This window comes from Semicossyphus pulcher, unplaced genomic scaffold (assembly GCF_022749685.1).
Source record: "Semicossyphus pulcher isolate SPU_LCO1_2020_fin unplaced genomic scaffold, fSemPul1.0.p SCAF_10, whole genome shotgun sequence".
In the NCBI taxonomy this organism is placed as follows: Eukaryota; Metazoa; Chordata; class Actinopteri; order Labriformes; family Labridae; genus Semicossyphus; species Semicossyphus pulcher.
Window position 1 is genome coordinate 9,387,603 of NW_027211604.1, and position 19,870 is coordinate 9,407,472.

Genomic DNA, 19,870 nt, shown 5'->3' on the forward strand with positions numbered 1-19,870 from the left:
AACATGATTAGATTGAGATGGAGGGGACTCGTTTCCTTTTATATATATTTTTATTGTAAAAAACGTATTTATTAGTGGATCATTACAGGATCAATTTATGTTGCAAAATTAATATAAGATTTGAGAGCAACTTTATAGACTATACACTGTCACCAATGTACATGTAAAACAGCTTGATCAAACAGAATTAGCCTTTTTTAAATGCTGTAAAACACGGTGACACTGATCACAGTTCAAAAGGTTTAATCTACTTAAAAATCATCATCTGCTCTTGGCAGGATAATTTAGCTGTGTTTTAAAAGAAAAACATACAAGTCTTATAAGTCTTACTTTGTCACAAGTTTGATTAAACACAAGTTGTTTTAGTTTTAACATTATTTTTTAATAATTAATTTTATTCTCCTTTTCTGCCACAATTGGGCTTCCATATAAACAAGACTCCATATAATTTCATGGCATGTCAAGAGAAAAATCTTGTCAATCTAACAGCAAACTTTAGTGACATTTGTAATAAGCATGTTGTGAAGTTAACCTGCAGTTTAGGAAACAAATCAAAGTAGAAAATATTCAACATTCACAGTGACACTTTGTTGTTTCTACAGGTAAAAAAGATAAAAAGTCCAAAAGATGAATATAAACCTGCTTTTATTAAGGAAATGTAATAAAATCCTTTGTACACGACCTCTCCACTGAGGTTCATTGTGTCCATACATGCAACTCTCATGGTTGAGGTACCTTTACAAATGAATTGGAAAAACTAAAACCAAACTGGATCAGAAGTCGATATCGGACGCTAACTAAACCGGGGTCCATTTTGAGTTGCAGTTTGGTCAAACTATCACCAAATTCACATGCACTGTATCTGGGGGAACAGATGAGAACGTCTGATATACTAAACAAATGTAGGCGTACATGGTTTGTAGCGTTTTGTAGGATTTTCCCTCAGTTTATAAAAAGTTCACTTATACAAACAGACAAAATGTTTCATTGTAGCTCTCCGTCCTCAATGTACAATTAACCGGCTCCTCTTCTGCATAATGCATAGACACAGAAAGCTCATCACAACCAAAGAAGCCATGGTGTGTTATCATTTACCAAAATGTTGAGATTCACAGCTGCAGATACTGCATTTACATGAGAACAGCTTCTACGTGTGTACAAAGTGTAAACCATAAGCTCATTTAAACCATTTGAATATGATGTAACAGAAAAAGGGCTCCCTAGGGATTTGAATGCTTTAGGTTCCAACAATATGGCACTAAGTGATTAAAAGCCGACCTCATCTCAATAAAAAACGCTTTTGTTTCAAAATAGTGGCAGTTGAAACAAACGTGGTTGATTTTTTAACAAAAGCATCTAAATGAACGCAGTCGGTTGTAAGATGTCCAACAGACTTTGAAATCAACACCACCTAAGCAGTTTCATATTATTGATATTTTCTGAGTAAAAAGTGGGGTACAACGTCGTCACTTTAATCAATGCTTAACCTATTGATTGATGCTTGTCCTTAATATTATGAAACTGAAAGTAGTCTTATAGTAAAACAAGAAAATGACTTTACTTCACTAAATATAACATTTATCCAACTCAAGATTTCACCACAAAAATATGTCTGTAAAGGATTCAAATGACTTCGTAATAACTTCTCCAGGATGTTTGGATTGCAAATCATGGCTTTTTTTTCTTCTTCAAAATAGAAAAAATGAAATTACAACAGTTCGTCTAATTGTCATGTGAAGCTTTGCCCTCGTCCACGGATTATTTTTCAAATTTTCAAGTGGTTTTAATTTTAATTGCATTGCCATGACGCCGAAATGCTCCATAAGGCACTACAAGAGGCAAATCTCATGTTTCCAGAAGCAAAAGTCCTGTTGCGTCATTGCCCTCTGTTAGTGTGACGGGCCTCACAGCCCAGAATGAGCACTTGTTGACTTGTAGGCTTGAGTCCAAGCTGATGACAAAGAGGGCTGTCGCCTCCAGGATGACAGCCTCGGGGTGTCGGGGTCACACAGAGTGGCTGTTTCCATCCAGACGCTCCAGTGGGAATCCACACATTTTCTCTTCTGCAAGGCCAAGACATGCAAAGGATGAACATCATCATTGTAGGTTGGTTCAATTAAATAACTTGAGTTAATTTGGTAAATCTGAGTTCAAACCAGCTGAGTTGAATCAGGGAAACAATAATCTTATGATACCAGTAAATATGCAATATGGGTGAACTGGGGTAGGGACTGAATTCAACACTAAACTTTAATTAAATTTAAGTATTAAAGAATGAAAAAATTTGAACTCATAAGATCTGAGATGGTCTAAAAAAAAAAAGTAATTAAATTAAATTTAACTTAAGTTCCCATGAAACAGCTAACAGGAGCCAACACGTACCCTCTATATTTTCACACTCTCTGTCCCGTACACGTTGTAGCCTTCACGGTACGTGGCAAAATTCTGGGCGTTTGCTGGAGGGGCTGGCTTAAAGTTTTGGGCGTTCTTCGCCAGCTTCAGTCTTTTGGTTTCTTGCCGTGATTTATAGCAGAACTCTATCAAAGCCACGGTCATAGCCAGGCCAAGCCCTCCCACCAGAATATAGAAGACTCCTGCCACGTTGCTCAGGCTTAGTGCACTTGTCTTGTCCTGGGGGAGGTAGAGACCACCATTAAGACTTCTTCAAGTGGCACAAGGAGAATGACCTCTAACAACACTACACCCACACAAACACAGATCTAAATGTACATCCTGACTACACAGTAACTCTGAGGAAGCTGCTAACTGTGTCTACAAAACCCTCTGAGGTATAGATGCCTGATTTAGCCTACAAGAGTGAGATAAATGTGTCTAGTTCCTCCTCTCAGGTTCTTTCTACTCTGAAGAGCTGTAAGGTGAATGTAGAGAGAGTTTCTATCTATCCTGCTTCATGGTCTCTTTAGGAGACTACATCTAGAGGAAGGCGGTCATGGTCGTACAGGTCTAGATTAAACCCTCAGTTTACTATCATAGCTGCTCAACTTCAACACACTGCATTTGTACAATCAAAGTGGCAAGCTGTGGAGGGCGAATTGAACCATTTTGCTGCTATTAAAAGCCAAACATTGATATTGAAATTAATTTATGAGTTTTACCATTTGCATTCTAACCCTAGAGGAAGTACTCTTCGAATCTTAAAAAGTCAGTTAACGTGTTTATTTACGCTAGGTAAAGAGGTTAAACATGTTCCTTACTGTGACACTCCAACTATGAGACCTGACTATTAAATACAACCTGCCCACTTTGTGCTCAGATGGTATTTAAAGGTCAGATTGGACTCTGTCAGAATAAGGATGCCTTTGGGAAAAACTAGCCGCTGGTATCGGAGTTTAACGGCTCAGTTTGCATACAAATGATGAACACCAATAAACTAAATTTCAATAAAGGTTTGGACGACTAAATAGCAGTATAATGGTTTCAATTCTATGGTTCAACTTTTCATAATTTTATGGTATGAATAAAAGTGTGTATTCATGCTTCAGTTATAAAATCTGGTGTCGTCTGCATACAATGAAATCATGTCAATGTGATGAGTCATGATCAGGGTGTAAATGGATTAGACTATGTGTCAAGTGGGTCTACTTTTTAATGTCTTTCACATGTACTGTGAGGGCAGACAGGCAAGTGTTCAGGTAAACGTCATGTCTGGGATACAATGTGTTTTTTCGATGTTTGCATATGAACAGTTGGGTCAAAATGCATTTAGCAATCAGTATAAGAAGACCTGCAGCGACTGACCTTACTTCCAGAGTCCTTGGTTCCACATTCACCCTTATCGTACCACCATTTGTTTTTCAGCTTGTCTAAGATGCCTTGTTCACTGAGTTTCAATACTGCAAGGTTTACAGGAGTTCTTCACGTGGGAAATAACATAAATAACATTTTATTATGTTATTTTATGTTATTCAACTTTTTTTAAACTACTTTATACTGTGCAAAGCGATAGAGTAGGGTCCTGGCCAACACATCACAAATAGCAAGCAACACTACAGTATATATCAATGTATGTATAAATATATGACCTTTCATAATCCATGACTACCCTAGCATGCCAGACCCCACCTATATCGCTTTGAGTAATCGGCACACACTGATCACAAGAAGAGAAAAGATTTGAACTTGCAGAATAAAGCAGCTGCTGCATAGCTTTGCAGAATGAAAGAAAACAGAGGCAATTATCGCTGAGGGCACTTTTTCCTGCTATGGGCAGCCTTTTTGATGTTTAGCAAGGTGGATCTAACAGGAACCCTTTCTTGACTAACAGACAAAACACAGCAGTCCAATTTCATTATCAGATATTAGAGGCTAATGTCTCGCAAAACCGCCCCTTCAACCACAAAGTGTTCCCAACATGGAGGGAACCAATCAGGAGAGCAGAAATGCAAATTTACATCCTGCTTCCAAACTTCAAACCAAGTCATTAGTGTATCCACCTTAAGTTTTTCAGCGATTTTCAGCGATTCTGAATCATTACAGGCCAGAGAAGGCCAACAAAATGTGGTTATAAGAGTCCATAAAGACACGTTATCATAGTTTGGGGTTTTGTTTTGCAAGACATTACACTTGATTTCCTTGACTGATAGATTTCCAGGCTTATTTCCTTTCAGAAAAAAAAATCATCATCCAAAAACAGTTTGTAATCCAACATCATCAAATATATTGTATTCACCACTGTGTTCTTTGCACGTCAAATAGAATACAAATAAAGTAATGTGATTATTAAAACGAGTAAGAACAAACATGTAGAAGGCATGCATGATGAGAGGTGGATGATCTGAGTCCTGTTCAGCAGTCAGAGCTGTTAGAAAGGCAGAGTTATGATGACAAAGGAAAGTCACAACTTCAGCTGCGTGAATTAAAATCCAACAACAAACTGAGAAAGGAAGATTTAACCATGGACTAAAAGGTTGTTACACTTTGTGACTCAAGCTCGAAGCTCTTTCTTTTTCTCTGCTAAAGTGCTATTAAGTCAAACTGTGTAAAATTGACATTCACAGGCATTATTTTTCTGTTTAAAAACTTTTAGTCACATAAGAAGGATTCTGATTGATAATATCTATCCTGCTTCACAGCAATTTCAGTAGGATGACTCCCTTCTTGTCTTCTTTTTATAAATGATAAATCTACTACATCAGCTGGTCATCAGATAAAGACCTCAGACACACCACCAGGTGGTGGACACGGTCTTTAAATATTACACAGAAGAGCACTGTCCAGGCTCACAGCTTAGAAAATATTTTCCTGTTTCTTTTTCTTGTTGGAAAAAAAACAAATAACATAATTCATCCATATAGACTGTAATTGTACAAATTGAAACAGATAACACTTTTAGCTGGAAGGACATGGGTGGATATATACTAAAAACGTCCGAACTTTTGAAGTAATTTGGGGTTTTATTAATCACATAATGTTTGGCTGTCGTAAAAAAGATGAATCATACAGTGCTAACTATCTGCCATCGTCCCTGCTGGAGCCTTACAGAGACATCAAAGGGACTTCAGAGGTGAAAGGTCACTATTCAAAGCCCTCACTGGGGCAACAGTTAGGGATGGGAACAATCTGTTTTGGTCAGTAAGCAGCGAATGTTTTTGTCCCAGAGACACAAAGATCACAGCATTAAAGTATCATTTCCTAAAGCAGTATGGTCTTTTTTGGTGAACTTCACCAACATTTACTGTCAAAGACAGAAACACTGTGATGTTAACTCCAACAGATCAACATGCTGTGAGCATGTCTGCAATGAACTCTGAACTCTTCAATTTAACTGTTCATCTAATTTAAAGTGTATGTAAATGTTGCAAATATTAATGAATAACTATAGGCCTATGTATATTTGATATATAGTTTTAGTATTTCATATACTGGAAAATCACTTAGACCTAATATCTATTTAAAAATATACATTTATACATATATTAATGTAATTTTTCTACTCTATAAAAATAATAATTTATATTTCATATATTTTCATATAATATATCATTATTCAAACACACAAGCTTCTCCACATGCATTTCACTACAGATGTTATATGACGAATTAAACCTTCATTGTGACTAATTCAATGCCTTAATCCTAAAATGTAAAATGAATGGCAGAATAAGTAAAAAGCTCATTAAGAAATCATGTTGAAGACATAAAACAGAGAACAGAAAATATCTGTGTACTGGACACAGCAGCTCACATCAGCAGGGCTCTGCCTCCTCTGTGATTGTGTCTGACTATGTAAATGATTATTAATCTTGTATCGAGCTGCCCAATCAGATTTAATTACAACCTGTCCAGATTCAGTATCATTTTCTCCAGGAAGCAGATGGATGTATCATAATATGAAGTGCCTTTAATCTCTAAGGACTAAAGAGGACACATGAATTGATTCAACAATACTGATGAGCTTTTAAAACCTGGTCTTGCATGAAAACATGAACTATAAAATGTATAGAGGAATTTTGAAGGTGGCTGGTTCTGCTACCGGGTCATAGTGCCAGTACTAAGTATTAATATTAGCATCCTTGAGATTTTTGTATGTAAGAGAGACACATTTGCTGTAAGGATTTAGGTGTCCTGGGGAACAGAGTACAGCAGGTTAAGATATGCAAGTAGTCTTTAAAATAGCTGTTGAAGTTCAAAAACTCTGATATTCATCATATTATAGGTTTGAAGGCCAGAGAGACACAAAAGACTTGCGTACGTGTGTGGTTGTTTATGTGATTGGGGTCTCCTGGGGAAAAGAGAAGGGACAAGCAGTCATTTAACAGCTTAGAAAGCCAAAGAATCACCTCTTAAAAGTGCTCATATTAAGGTCAAACCATAACCGCTATCTGCTAAATGAAGATATTTTCTGGACCAGAAGAGTCTGCTGAGCGCAGTAATGTGGTTTTCATGTTTGTAGTGCTAAAAATGTGAGCACAGGAGCAGATTTCAAAAGTGCTCCCAAGTGGTTTGCATGATACATTTCTGGTCTCTTTAACATTGGAGCAGAAGGGCAGCTGGCCGGTACTCCTGTTGCTTGGGAAGCTTTTTGTGGCAAAACTTTAAATCCATTCTGCTTCAAAATCCTAAGTAAGCTAACAGAGACATTTTCCTACAGTTTGAGTGCAAAATCATGTGTGTGGATTGAAAATTATGGGTTGCAGAGCAAAGTGTTTACAGGTGCTTGAAGATATTTTAAAGCTACTTTCCACTCTAGCGATGACATCACCCACTCTAGATGCGAACATTCCGAGCAATACACACTCATTGTTAACTCTGAAACCGTCTAAAATAAAACGTTTACTGCGATTCCGTGAAAACCATGCAAGCTATGAAAATTCCCTTTTAGCCTTTTAAAGTCCCCAAACTTCTGACCCATTTAAATTTGAAATGATCTTTCTATGATGATGTATGGCGAAGCTGTATGGCCCCAAAGATGGGTGGGTTTGAGCTCTGATTTCGTTGATTCCCCATTCATTGCTATGGAGAAAAGTCGCATTATTTTTTGCGAGAACACGGGGAAATTCCTCAGAAAAGTCATAGTCCAGTCATCATGTATTTTTGCATATGTTTGGGCAATGTGGCAAGTTTTGTGGCAAAATACGATATAAAAGAACATTAAATTAAGATTGCCATACATTAATAGGTTGTCCGTTTGTATTGCAAACAAGCCACCCTAATTATGCCCTGCACTGCATTAAACCTTTAAATTTGATGCACACTAATTGTTCTCTCTAAGGCTGGTTGCATTTCAGATCAAATTTTGTGTTAAAACAATAAATGTAAGGCGCATGAACTCAACCCTCTGATTAAGCACAGGCAGGATGGACAGACTATTACGAACAACTGTGCAATCTATCAAAATGCAATACAACAGCAAGTGCTATAAATCTTACATTTGTGAAGTTAAATAATTGCTAATGAGAAATTCACTTTTTCGTAACTTGCAATGCGACTTGCAATAAGCTTCACAAAGATACTATTTATTGTTGTATTGAGTTTGATACATTGTGCAGGTGTTTCTTATATTGTGTCCACCCCCCGTACGTTTTCTGAGCCATGAGGTTTGACTGAACCTCTGCTCCGTCTGAATTAAGTCACATCAGAACTGTTCCCTTCAGTTCTGTCTGCAAAACAGGAAAACAGCCTCCAAAAACGTTCATGAGCACACAAAATAACTCACAGGACAAACACATGCACAAAACTGACTCTCATGGCCAAATGAAGACATACAACACATACTGTATGATGTCATATTTAACAGACATCACACAGTATGAGCTATAAAATACCCTAAAGGATGACATCATCTAAAATCATCCATCCTTGTAGATATATTCTGTAAACAGATTTGTTTGGTCTGAAAATAAAAATATAAAGAATATTTCCATTGATTTCTAGAAACATAAATTTGATTCAGGGACCCAATGCTCAATGGTTTCTTTCATGAATGTCCTATTTTCTCAGTGGTAGTTACATACAATATATTTTCATCTAAATGTCAAATTACCCACACGTGCATTTCTGAAAGTGAAATAAGGACATAGAAATCTGGCAGTCAGATATTACACTGATCATCTACTCTCTCTCTAACCGAGGGGTCGGGGCAAATTGCCAGCGAGAGAAGACAGTTTCTTTGTGTTATCCCACTGGTAGTATCCATGTCCTGCTCACTCAGGGATGGATGACTCGAGTCAATAACAGCAAAGTTTTGCCTTGTCTCTTCTCTCACAATGTGCCGAGAGTACTGTGGTCATGATGCAAGCTGAAGAGCAGAGGCAGAGATGGATCCCCTGTCGGGCTCTTACTGCGCCCGCCCTGCTGTCTGAAACACAAGATCAGGGGCCTCATTTATGGAAAAGTTGTACAAGAGATTTGATCGTTTTTTTTTTTCTTTATGGGAAAAAAGTCCCATCTCTTCTGCACAGCTGAGCCTGATGCTCTGAAATATTGTTAGGAAGTTTGAAAATAATAAACTCCTCGTCTTTCCTTAACCCTGACATTTAAAGTGAGACTATGTGACTTTAAAAAGAGGAAATAAGACATATGAATTCAAATGAAATGAATAATTCATGAGCAGTAAGTCCTGGTATATAATTCAGCTAGTTGCTACCTGTGTGCTTACCTTCACAAAAGCTAACGTTAGTTAATGTTAGCTTACTTTAAATGAATATTGTTAACTGGCAGGTAGTTCTTTAACTTTATAAATATCCTCTAGTCATGCGACTATTTCATTATATTTCAAAAAGTCAAAAATAAACATTTCACTGTTTTAAATACAAATTAAAAAGAAGATGAAAACAATTAAGAAAACTCAATGTGACATTTTCCTGTAATTGTCACTTATGTCCACAAGTGGTCACTGTTTAGCTAAAGTTCCATAGTCTCACTTTAATGTCTGAAATTATATGAAGATTAACTTTGTGCAAACTTTGAAAAAATATCCAAATACTAAAGTGCGATTCAAATCAAATCGTCTCGTACAAATGGGGCCCCTGGTCATACCTTACACTCTAACACTGCAGGGTTTACCAGGTCAGGGTGGCCATGGATAGACTTTGACTGGCCTTGTTTAAAGACCAACCAAAGGTGACTGTCAGTCTTAACGCTGGATTTCGGTGAGAGGATGTTGGACAGAAAAGTTTGGACCGTTAGTTGTCAGTCTGTCATTAGAATTCTCACGTTTGCCTGCGATGCTTAGTCCCCTCAAGACAACGCTGTTCCCCGTGCCTGCCCTAACGCCCAGGCGGCAGATTGGAGAGTGCTTACATTGACTGACTTGGAGGATCATAAATTTACTTTAAATATTATCTTTAATCCTTCTGGCAATTGTCTGAAACCTACATATGAAGCTTTTATGTTGGCCTGTAGATATAAAAAACAGGGAAAGATGGCTTCTGTCTTACATAACTACAAGCCAAGAAGAGAAACATCTACTCTGTCTGTCACATGATCAAAGTCTGTTTCCTGATCTTCTCCTGTCCTACTTCTGCCCTTTCTAAAGTTATTCGGCTTTTTCTCCTTTAGCCAAGTAAAGGGTTCCCAGTTGATCACATTTGCACAAAATTTAAATTACCATATTTATCCGTAAGTTATGTGTAGATAATTTGGCCCAAAGACTACAGACAGTGAGGACAGCCTTGCCGATTACTCTGTTCTAGGATACCCGACTTTGGTGACATTGAGGCTGACCTTAGAGTCACCTCCCCCGCTGCCGCACTCTCCCTTGTCGTACCACCATTTGTTTTTCAATTTGTCCAAGAGGCCTTGCTCATTCAGTTTTAACACTGCCAGGTTAACAGCATTTCTTGAAACGATAAAACATAACTTGTAAGAAAATGAACAGGTCCGTGAGAAATCTAATATAGAATATTAGTAAAGAATAGTGATTAATATCAATGGTTCATAAGGGGAGCACGGAAGGGACAAATTGGTAAAAATTTCACTGGTGTGGAGGGTAAGAAGCATCTTTACAGCAAAGAAAATGTTATAAATATTAGAGAGGTGGCATGGAGGGTTACATTGCTTGTAACTGAAGTGTGCGGGATGGGGACATTCTGTCATTGTTGAATTAGAAATAAGAACATCCAGCATGCAGCTTAACATTCATCACAACTGACAGAGCAGCATTTTAACTAGCAAAAGAGACATATTTCAGTGTTGAGTTAGAAGCAATGCAAAAGAGGGCGACACGGAAACAAGGAGGGGGGAGAGATTGAGGGAAAAGAGCAAAACAAACAAGGTTGGGAGGGTGAGAGTGCACATCAACATCCAAATGATTTGTATACCAATAAAAACCTTAAGAGAAAGAAGAAAGTAACAGAGACACAAACCAGATACATCGACACAACAGAAAATGGCTGCACGTGTTGATTAAAGTTAAATACTGTTCACTCAGTGATGCACTTTGAAAAAAAAGAAGAATTAAAGAGAAAGAAAATGGCAAAAGGAGACATCAGGGTAGGTGGAATACTATAACAACATAGAGGACATTGTTATAATATCCCACCCACCCTAATGCAGAGCCTTTCGGTGTGGCCACACCATAACCCTTAGAGTCGAGGTTCCCGCCCACTTTCATGGTGTCACAGGGCTTCCGCTGCTCTATGTACTCGTTCATAGTGGATTCGAGAAGAAAGGCGAACTTTCCCTTCGACTTTCGTACCCGGGAAACCCCTTCTGGTGTTGTCTTGGCAAACACTGAGGGCTCAGCTGATTTCATGTATGACCACATTTTCTCATAAACTGCTATTTTGGAGCGCTGCATTTGAGGACAAAGAGAGAAGACAGGAACAGTTTAGTTATGCAAACGTCAACAACCAATTAAACATTCACAACGATTCATGTTGGTTTGAGTAAAAGGAAAAGTTTGACATTTTGGGGGATATATGCCTCGTTGTTAAATGAGGGGATTGATATAATTCTCATGTCTGAGAGGAGCTGGAGACTGAAGGCGATTAGATCAGCTTAGGGACTGTTGAAAAATGATTGGGCAGAGTTTTGGGGTTGATTCTTATCTTTCATTATCTTAAAGAGCAAGACAAAAATATTTTCTTTGGACTCTCTCCTTGACTTACAAATTAACTGCACTTTGAATCTCACGAGAGAATGAAATACAAATAAAATAAGCCTCCACACTTCTCCCAAAATGGTCTACCCTATAACACATTTTAATACAGTCCCTAAAGGTTATAACTGAAAGCAGCTAACCTGGTTTATTCTGAAGTTAAGAAGTATGTCTACTAGCCCTCTAGATCTATTAAATTAACACATTATATCTCATTAGTTTAATCCATACACAAAAATAAATTTAGCCTTATGCTAAGCTAACATAAACTACCCGATGCTTTACGCACAATAGATAACGCTCACATATAAGAGTGGTATTAATCCACTCGTAAACCCCACGGCAAGAACACTGAAAAATATGTTTTTGAAAAATGTCAAAGAGATCCTTTAAAGCAACACTGAACCACACATAAAATAACTGCTGCACTATCAGGCCACGCCCCAGTCCGTGATGTCACACTGACATCATAGATTGGGGTATAGTCAAAATTGCAAAATGCTTTTACAGTTTTCATCCTGCTGTATATCAGAGTGGGTTCACCCTTTACATGTCAGCAGTGCAGCAGAGGTAGTGGGCTGTTTGCCAGCAGCCTGAAGTCTGACAATCTGGCAGCTCAGCAGAAGCAAAATGCAGGTCATGTTTGGTATCAATATTAACAGTCAGAAGTGACCTCCTCCTCCCGTCAGTTTGTGCTCCTACCAGCAGTTCACAGCTGGAGTCACGAACATCATGGTTCCCTTTTATTTAAATCAGATCAATCCCATTACACTTCCATGAGATCAGTAAATTTGACTGCTGTGATTATGCAACATTAAAACAGATCAGTCTGTTGTGGGTTAGGGTTAGAGTGAAGTGGTTTTAGACATTAACATATTTTACAACTATAAATATTATAATACAGAGACTAAAATACATTTTTACAACTACTTTTTAATACCAGTGGTATAACATAATATAGGGGTCATGTTAAAAGTTGAGTTAGATGTTTGTCAGATATGTTTACTGGCGTATGTATTTTGCACTAAGTTTAAGTCATACATTTTTTAAAGGACAAATTATTCTCCTCTCTTAAAACTTTCTTTTATTGGAAGGCATTCATGAATTATTGATCATCTGCTGTTTTCTATCAGTTTATCTTGTCTTTGTGCTTTAGTGTCCCAGCCACATGCCATGTTATCTTTAAACTAAAAGATCTAAATCATGAGTGACTAGGCACTTATCCTTGAAAAGTCATTTGTTCCATTCAAATAGTTTGTGTGACTTGTTGTGTGACCGTGTGTAGCTCTCCCTCTGTAAAGGCACGTTTGACCTGCTTCCTCCCAGACTGACGGCTTCACCTCTGTGGCCCGGTCCGCTGCCAGCTGGAGCAGCTACAGACATGCAGAGCTCAGCCTCGCTCTGACACTCAGTACGCTGCTAAAAATGGCCAGAGAGAGGCTGATCGCTGGTCTGCAGGGAGCTGGAGTACACAGCTGTCTACAATAGAGAGGACGAGCAGAAAGGCTGCTTTAAACCGAGATAATGTGACCCTCCTGCCGGGAGTTGGATACGCCTTAGGAATGAAACTTTGGGTTAAAACTTTCCCTACTTCTACTTTCTTTTGAGTTCTGATGAGTGAATGACAGGCAGGTTCATCATCGCTCGGGAAAACAGGAAGTCAAAGTGTGACAAACATCTGACGTCAACTTCAAAACTCAGACTTATACTTGATTTATAGGACCTTTCATTTTTTATTTATAGTTAAAATCGGATATTGAATATTTTTCTGAACATGCCAATCGTACAGCCATTATTTGAGGCTATATAATCAGGCACTATTGTATGTATTGTTTGCTTAATAATAGTGTTTGATATAGAATAATCGAGCCTGCGTGACTGGTTTCATCCAGATTGTGTGTTCAGTAGTGTTGTGAGTCAGTCCCACATCACATCTGCTCGGTGAAAATAAAGGAAAACATCAGAGTGAATTGACAAACTATGTCAGCTCGGCGGTGTGTGCGTCAGTGTTGTGTAAATAATTCACCGGAGATGTAATGGATTGTGGGCTCAGGCTGGTAAGTGAATCATTCTTGACATATGCACGATTTCAGTTCAGCTGAGTGTTCATGTAAACACGGCTAACATGACAATAACAGCTGATGACAGGCCTGACCATAGTGTGAAAGCAGCGATTCTGTTCTGGGGTACATGAAGACGCGCGCTTGTCGGGAGCCTGTTTTTGAAATCTGTGAAGCTGCTCGTGCGGACAGAGTCGTAACTCTCACTGAGGCAGCCCTGTTAACAAAGATAAATTATTCAGTCAATAAGGTTTAATTAATGACTTGTGGGACAACAGGTCATATCCTCCAGTCAGGGAGTTATTTAGGTTCACTGCCCCTCGTCTATTCTGGAAATAAACTGGTCTAGACTCAGATTCTTGCAGCGACCAGTTCATCTGTCAGCTGCTGACTGAAGGCTGAGAGTGATTCACGTCCCTCTGTGTACGCCTGTCATCCTGAAGCAGAGACGACAGGACAAACAAAGCATGTGCAATCACTCCGCTGCTTTATTTTTATCCGCATGCAAATCTTAGTTACGTGCATGATGAAGTTTGTAATTAAAAGTCATTTACCGTTTACTCCAGATCAGAGGAAACTAATTAATAAGGCAACTAAATGATAGCACGGATCGTTTAGCAGCAGCGCGAAGACTCTTTGCAATTAAAGTCAACAAATACAAACTTCCTTATTTTTGCTTGTTCTCTCTTCCCACTTCTGCTGACATTCACCCACTGTCACCCATTTAACCTCTTTACAAGCAGTAGAGCACAAAATCAGGTCGTCCAAAGTTATTCCAGAAAATGTAGTTAATCCATTATTTAGTGAAAGTAGAGGCGGTTTGTGACAAAATAATGGATATAGTTTGTTTAAACTATTTGTTCTTGTTTGCTCTTTTGCAGAGAGTTTGATGAGAAGATCAATAACACTCAGTTTAGATAGAGCTCAGAGACGGTTCGCCTAGCATGTAAGCTAGAAGCATGGGTTTACAGCCGGCTTCCTGTGACAAAACAACAATTATAATGCTTAAATTCTTTTATAGACACATAAAACAAAGAAGATATAAAATATTAATTAGTATGTTAAGGGTCGGTTTTAATTGTGACCTGCCAAGGGACTGAGGATGAAAGTTAGCTTGAAGCTAACGACAATGCATCGAATGGTAACATTCATCTTAATATTGCACATGGACCCTAACTGAGCCAACTGTTTCCCCCTGCATCTAGTCTTTATGCCAAACTATGCTAAGCTAAGCTAATCACGTGGTAGTACAGGCGTGACAGTGGTATTGATCTTCAGATCTAACTCTAAGAAACTGAATGAGCATTTTTACTCAGATTTAGAGCCATTTCTTTAAATATGGCAAAGACATATCCTGAACTAGATGATACCTATGGTCTGAATACACAGAACGCAACATTACGTTTATAATCTAGCTGAGGATGCACATTCAAAAGTTTCTTAAAAATCAGAAAAGCATAAATTTTGGTCTTTGAAAAATGTTTTCATCATATATCATGTGTATTGGGGAGTCTGTATATGATCTTGATTAAGTGAAGATCACTCTGAAAAGGTATTTACAGCTCTTATTAATCATTAGCTTTGAATCACCACCCTTTAACAAGTGTTGCTCAGAGCCGCTCCTCTGCACTGACATTTCTCGTTTGGAGGAAAGAAAGGCAGAATATTTGTCACTCAGGATGAAGTCACTATACGCCTCACGCCTGTCAATTATCTCCTCAGGAGCACCTTTGACTAATCATGTCCTGCCAACTGACATGGAGGATTAGTACATCCGCAGCTGCTTAAGGAGCTGACTTAATGCGATGATTCACCAGGAAGCGTCTGAAATAATCAATTTGATAATGTGATCATTTGAAAAGTACGTGTCAAAGGGGGATCTTTAGGTCTTTTTTATGTGGCTGTCAATATCAGATCTCTGATTATATAATGCATTTATGTTCAACATGAAGCTAACATGGGGATTTAGCAAAGACCTGAACTCAACAAACTTTTGTGTCCTGTTTTTTCCATATCAATAAAGTTTTGAATACCTTTACCTATTAGCTGACAGAACGTTTGCCACAGCTGTGTACTCCTAGCCCTGTATGGATATTATACGATTTGTTTCAGTTGTGTTATGGCCTGGCGCAGTAAAGTGAAGGAATGCTAAACTCACAACATGCTAAGCACGTACAAGCTTAGCTAACGTTAAGGACAGCTAGCGTCCCCTCCTGACATCCTGTGTCCGAATAGAGCGTCAGAGAAAACACAGATGTTTACAGTGAAACTGTTTTCTATGTGTTTTTTTTCTGTTTCCCTTTGCTTCATTTTAAATAAAAAAATATCATCAGTGTTAAAATGTACGATGGGAAAAAACTGACTGACATTTTGCTAGCTTTGGCTAACGTCGCACTCCCCGCTAGCACTGCATTTTTGTTGTTGGCTATGGTCATCTAATAATTTACCATTTAAGTGCTTATTTTGCACTCTAAAACGGCAGTTTCTTATGGCAGCCATAACATGTATTATTTCTATGTATGCTACTGTTTTAGAGAAAAAGAAACAAGTACATTTCTAGGGTGTAGGGGTCTAGCATTTTGGAAAAGCTCCAGACTAGTATTTTGGAACAACTCTAGATAAAAATGTTTCTTCCCCCTGGATGTCGTATTAACCAAATCTCCTAAAACAAGTCTGTGTAACAAATTCTACATTTCATAATTGAATTCTACTGCAGGCTCTTCCTGTTGATAACATGCTGCACTTCAATTGATTCTCACTCTCCAGCAGAATAGCATCTTTTCTGAAGAGCCACATTTTCCCCTTGTAATGTTTTAAAGCACTGCAGTGCAGGAGACAGCGAGTTACAGATGACCTCCTTCACACTGATCATGGTGATTGCTCCATTTCAATGCTTTTAGACCTCAGAGCGGCTCGGCACTGCAGACCGGGCCGTTCTGCTTGAACGCCTTCATAAACGAGTCAGGTCACAGAAACATTACATGTGCCTCCACTCGGTCACATCCCTGCATCATCCTTTCTGTCTGCTATTAAACACACAAACAAGAAGAATCTTTCATCCAGAGGTAAAAACATTAGCTCTAAGCCTTCTCTGTTGCGAGCGAAGCTTTTATTGTACTAACAGGAAGCCCAGCATTGCGGGTTAAATAGAGCGAGTAACTGACCCCAACAGACAGAAACAAGCTGTTCTACACATACTGTATCATAGCATATGTACACAAGCTGTCTGTAAGTCTCAGAAGAGCGTGTAAGACTTGTACGATGTGATTTTATAAATCCCTGTGGACTGAGGCACAGTCTGAAACATACACTCTGTGCCCAAGTCTAACCGAGTCCAGGGTTTGTATTTATCAAATGTCTCAGACTCACTCGGGGCAATCACACCAAGAGACGGACCAGGACTAAAAATAGACACAGCTCAGAGCCGGACGCTGGATGTGAATGACATTTCCATTTCCGAGAAATAGGACGTCGTCTTTAGATTTCAGTTGTGTGGCAGAAGCCCACAAATTGGAAATATAATGACATCTTGTAGCTCTTCTTCGAAGTTTTCTTTTCTGAAGTTTCAGACACACGGACAGCAGTGGCCTGATAATCACACTGAACTGTCATTTTGTCCCATTCTTTATGTCCGGATGAACAAGTCCTGGATGTGGACAGCCAAACAACACCCACACAATTTGAAGAAGAATTTAAGAAGAAAGCTTGTATACGTTTCAAAATTATCACATTATTAGTGTTTCTAAGATTGCTGACGTTTATCTAGTGTGCGACCTTGATGAGAATTTTTGCACCGTTGCTTTGGCAGCACTTTTGCGTGGCAAAGATAGAAGCTAATCTGCATATCATTGGAGGCGCAGTGAGGCTAATCACAGTTTGGTTTATGACTCTACTGATTGTTGGATGAAGGAGGAGAATGATTGTTCTGGTTGAAAAGCTAAATTATCATTCCTGTTGCCAGAGTGTGTTAAAAAAAACTTTTGATTTGGATGGAGCTAAAGTTAATTTTGTGGACAAACTGTAATAGAGCTGATAACAGGCGCCCCATCCTCAGCCTATAACCATGACGTACTTTTGAAAAGCCATTTAAAAGATCTTTTAACTCACTTTACAAAACGAATGCATGCCGTTTTCTTTTAGCTGTTTAGTCCTTTAGTGATACATAATTGCTTTTTATAAAACACTGTGCCGCACTCTTTAATGATGTACTGAATTAACCCATTTTGAGTATTAGTACTTTGGAAGTGCTGTGTCAGGGAAAAATACATTCTAAACATTCTTTTATTGATTATTCATTTGCTTTATTACCTGGCAGGTAATAAATCAAAAGCCCACAGGAAACCTCCAGAGACTCGTCAGCTCTGTGCTTTGGGCCAACGTTAACTACCGTTAGAGCGAACCTCATTATGCAGCCACAGCATGGACGCCTGCCAGCCGAGACACTCACCCTAAAGAACTCCTTGGTGGAGCCTGAGTCTAACGTCCCATAGGCGATCTCTGTCTGCTTGGCCAGGTCCTCGGCGCTCTCGATGGGAGAAACCATCCTCTCCACGGTGAGGAAGGCGGCCAGGTTAGCCGTGTAGGAGGAGATGATGATGAGGGTGAAGAACCACCACACTCCTCCGACGATGCGCCCCGACAGAGACCTGAGAGCAGGAGGAGACCAGACGCAAAGACGTGAGGGCAGTGAGCTCTCATCTACATAGGGAGGGGAGGAATTCCACTGGGTCTTCAGTGTTTGGCTCCTGAATCTGAGGAGTTTTATACTTTTGGAGAAATTTGAAGTAATTCCAGAAAGATATGATATTATCTGCATGTCCCTGGTAGTATGCGCTAACATCTAAATCCACTTAAGTGAAGTATCATTAACTCAATATAGCTGCCATAACAGCTGATTAAAAGATATAATAAGCCTCATTAACTCAATATAACTGTCTATATTCATTTTGGAGCTAATCTGAGTGAGCACCATCTTAGACAGCCAAAAAATGTCAGCCAACAGCTGCCTGAAGAATCAAACCAGAACCGTGAAGACGGCCAAGATTACTTGTGTTTATTCCAGGGACAACGTTTGCTCAGGTAGTCTGAGTTCTGCTATATTGTGGTTGTATTTTGTCTTGTTGAATCAGACGCAGGCCCTGGTTTATAACTGCAGAGCAGCTGTAAACATTTAATGTTTCAGGAAGTATCTATTGACTTGTGGTATCTGTTGGTTTAAAGCAGCAGCCTGTTTTTGGTTCAGGCATTTGTAAGAACATTTCAAAGTATTTTCTCTGTTGTGAAGCGAAACTTTCTCTAGGTCAGAGAGGACAGAACAAGTCTGAAGTTAAAGCAACACGACACTGTGTGATGAATCAAACCGCTCCGTCACACAGATGCTCCCGTCCTGCTCACTGGTCCTTAACCAGTTCTTCACAGTGTAGAGGCTGACATTTTAAATCTGTGTCTCACAGTGCGACCGCCGGGTTAGCTTATCTAAATGTGACTATTCTCTGGTATCGTCCCAAACTTTCACGATTAAAGATTGTGCTGCTCTCTGACGAACTCTTACGTGTAATTTCAAGCAAGTATCCATTTTTACCGCATACCTGCATTGCAGATGCACCGCTCCTGATATATTGTTTTATAGCGTATCTATGTTTTATGCTCTCCTTGAGGCGCTTTTGAGCCATCAATATATTTGTTTGTCCTTCAGAGTTGCAGTAAAAACCTACTTTATCAGAGTTCCAGACTGGCAGTAAATCTGGGCAGATTTTGTTAAAGTTTTATCTATAAATGGCTCATATTTGGGAAAAATATCAACAATGACATCACACTGAGGTCAGTAAATTGGTCCAAACACGGACGAGCCAGAGGCAATGTTGTAGCAATAGAAATAAATGCGCTTGGGATTTACGTGGGCGAGATAAAGGTATAGAAATCAGACGATACATTTCTCCTTCTGGTGACTGTGGCTGTCTGGAAACCGCTGTAGGGAAGTGTTGAACTGTTCAGCTAGATTATAGAATCAGCAGAAAAATGCATGTTCTTAGAGCCATAATAAGATCCCTCATTTGCTGCTTAATTGATTTTTGTCACTGATATATTTTGCTGCAGAAGCTGCTTTTTCTGTACTCTCCAAAAATGTCAGATGCAGATATGAAAGCCATTTCAAAGCCATCGACCGGTTTTCATTCAGTGTCATCAAACTAAAGACACCACACATAAGTTAAAGTAGTTTTTTTTAGGAAATTAAAAGCACTCCCTCTTT

The 19,870-nt window shown here is 38.9% G+C and overlaps 1 protein-coding gene across 3 annotated transcripts in view; it reads right to left on the reverse strand.

Moving 5' to 3' along the window:
- Window positions 1-628: 628 nt before the first annotated feature.
- The window catches only part of LOC138594530 (glutamate receptor 3-like), a 78,491-nt gene continuing 59,249 nt past the window's right edge, over window positions 629-19,870 (reverse strand). Inside the window, exons 12-16 of one of the 3 annotated variants that reach the window (XM_069665659.1) lie at window positions 18,068-18,266; window positions 11,007-11,254; window positions 3,760-3,874; window positions 2,383-2,631; window positions 629-2,063 (exon numbers count right to left, since the gene is read on the reverse strand). In XM_069665659.1, the coding sequence (XP_069521760.1) occupies window positions 2,386-2,631; window positions 3,760-3,874; window positions 11,007-11,254; window positions 18,068-18,266 (808 nt within the window). In that variant the 3' untranslated portion in view covers window positions 629-2,063; window positions 2,383-2,385. Of the gene's footprint in view, window positions 2,064-2,382; window positions 2,632-3,753; window positions 3,875-10,185; window positions 10,301-11,006; window positions 11,255-18,067; window positions 18,267-19,870 lie in introns of those variants that run through there. The other 2 variants (XM_069665667.1, XM_069665676.1) reach the window with 2 other exon arrangements.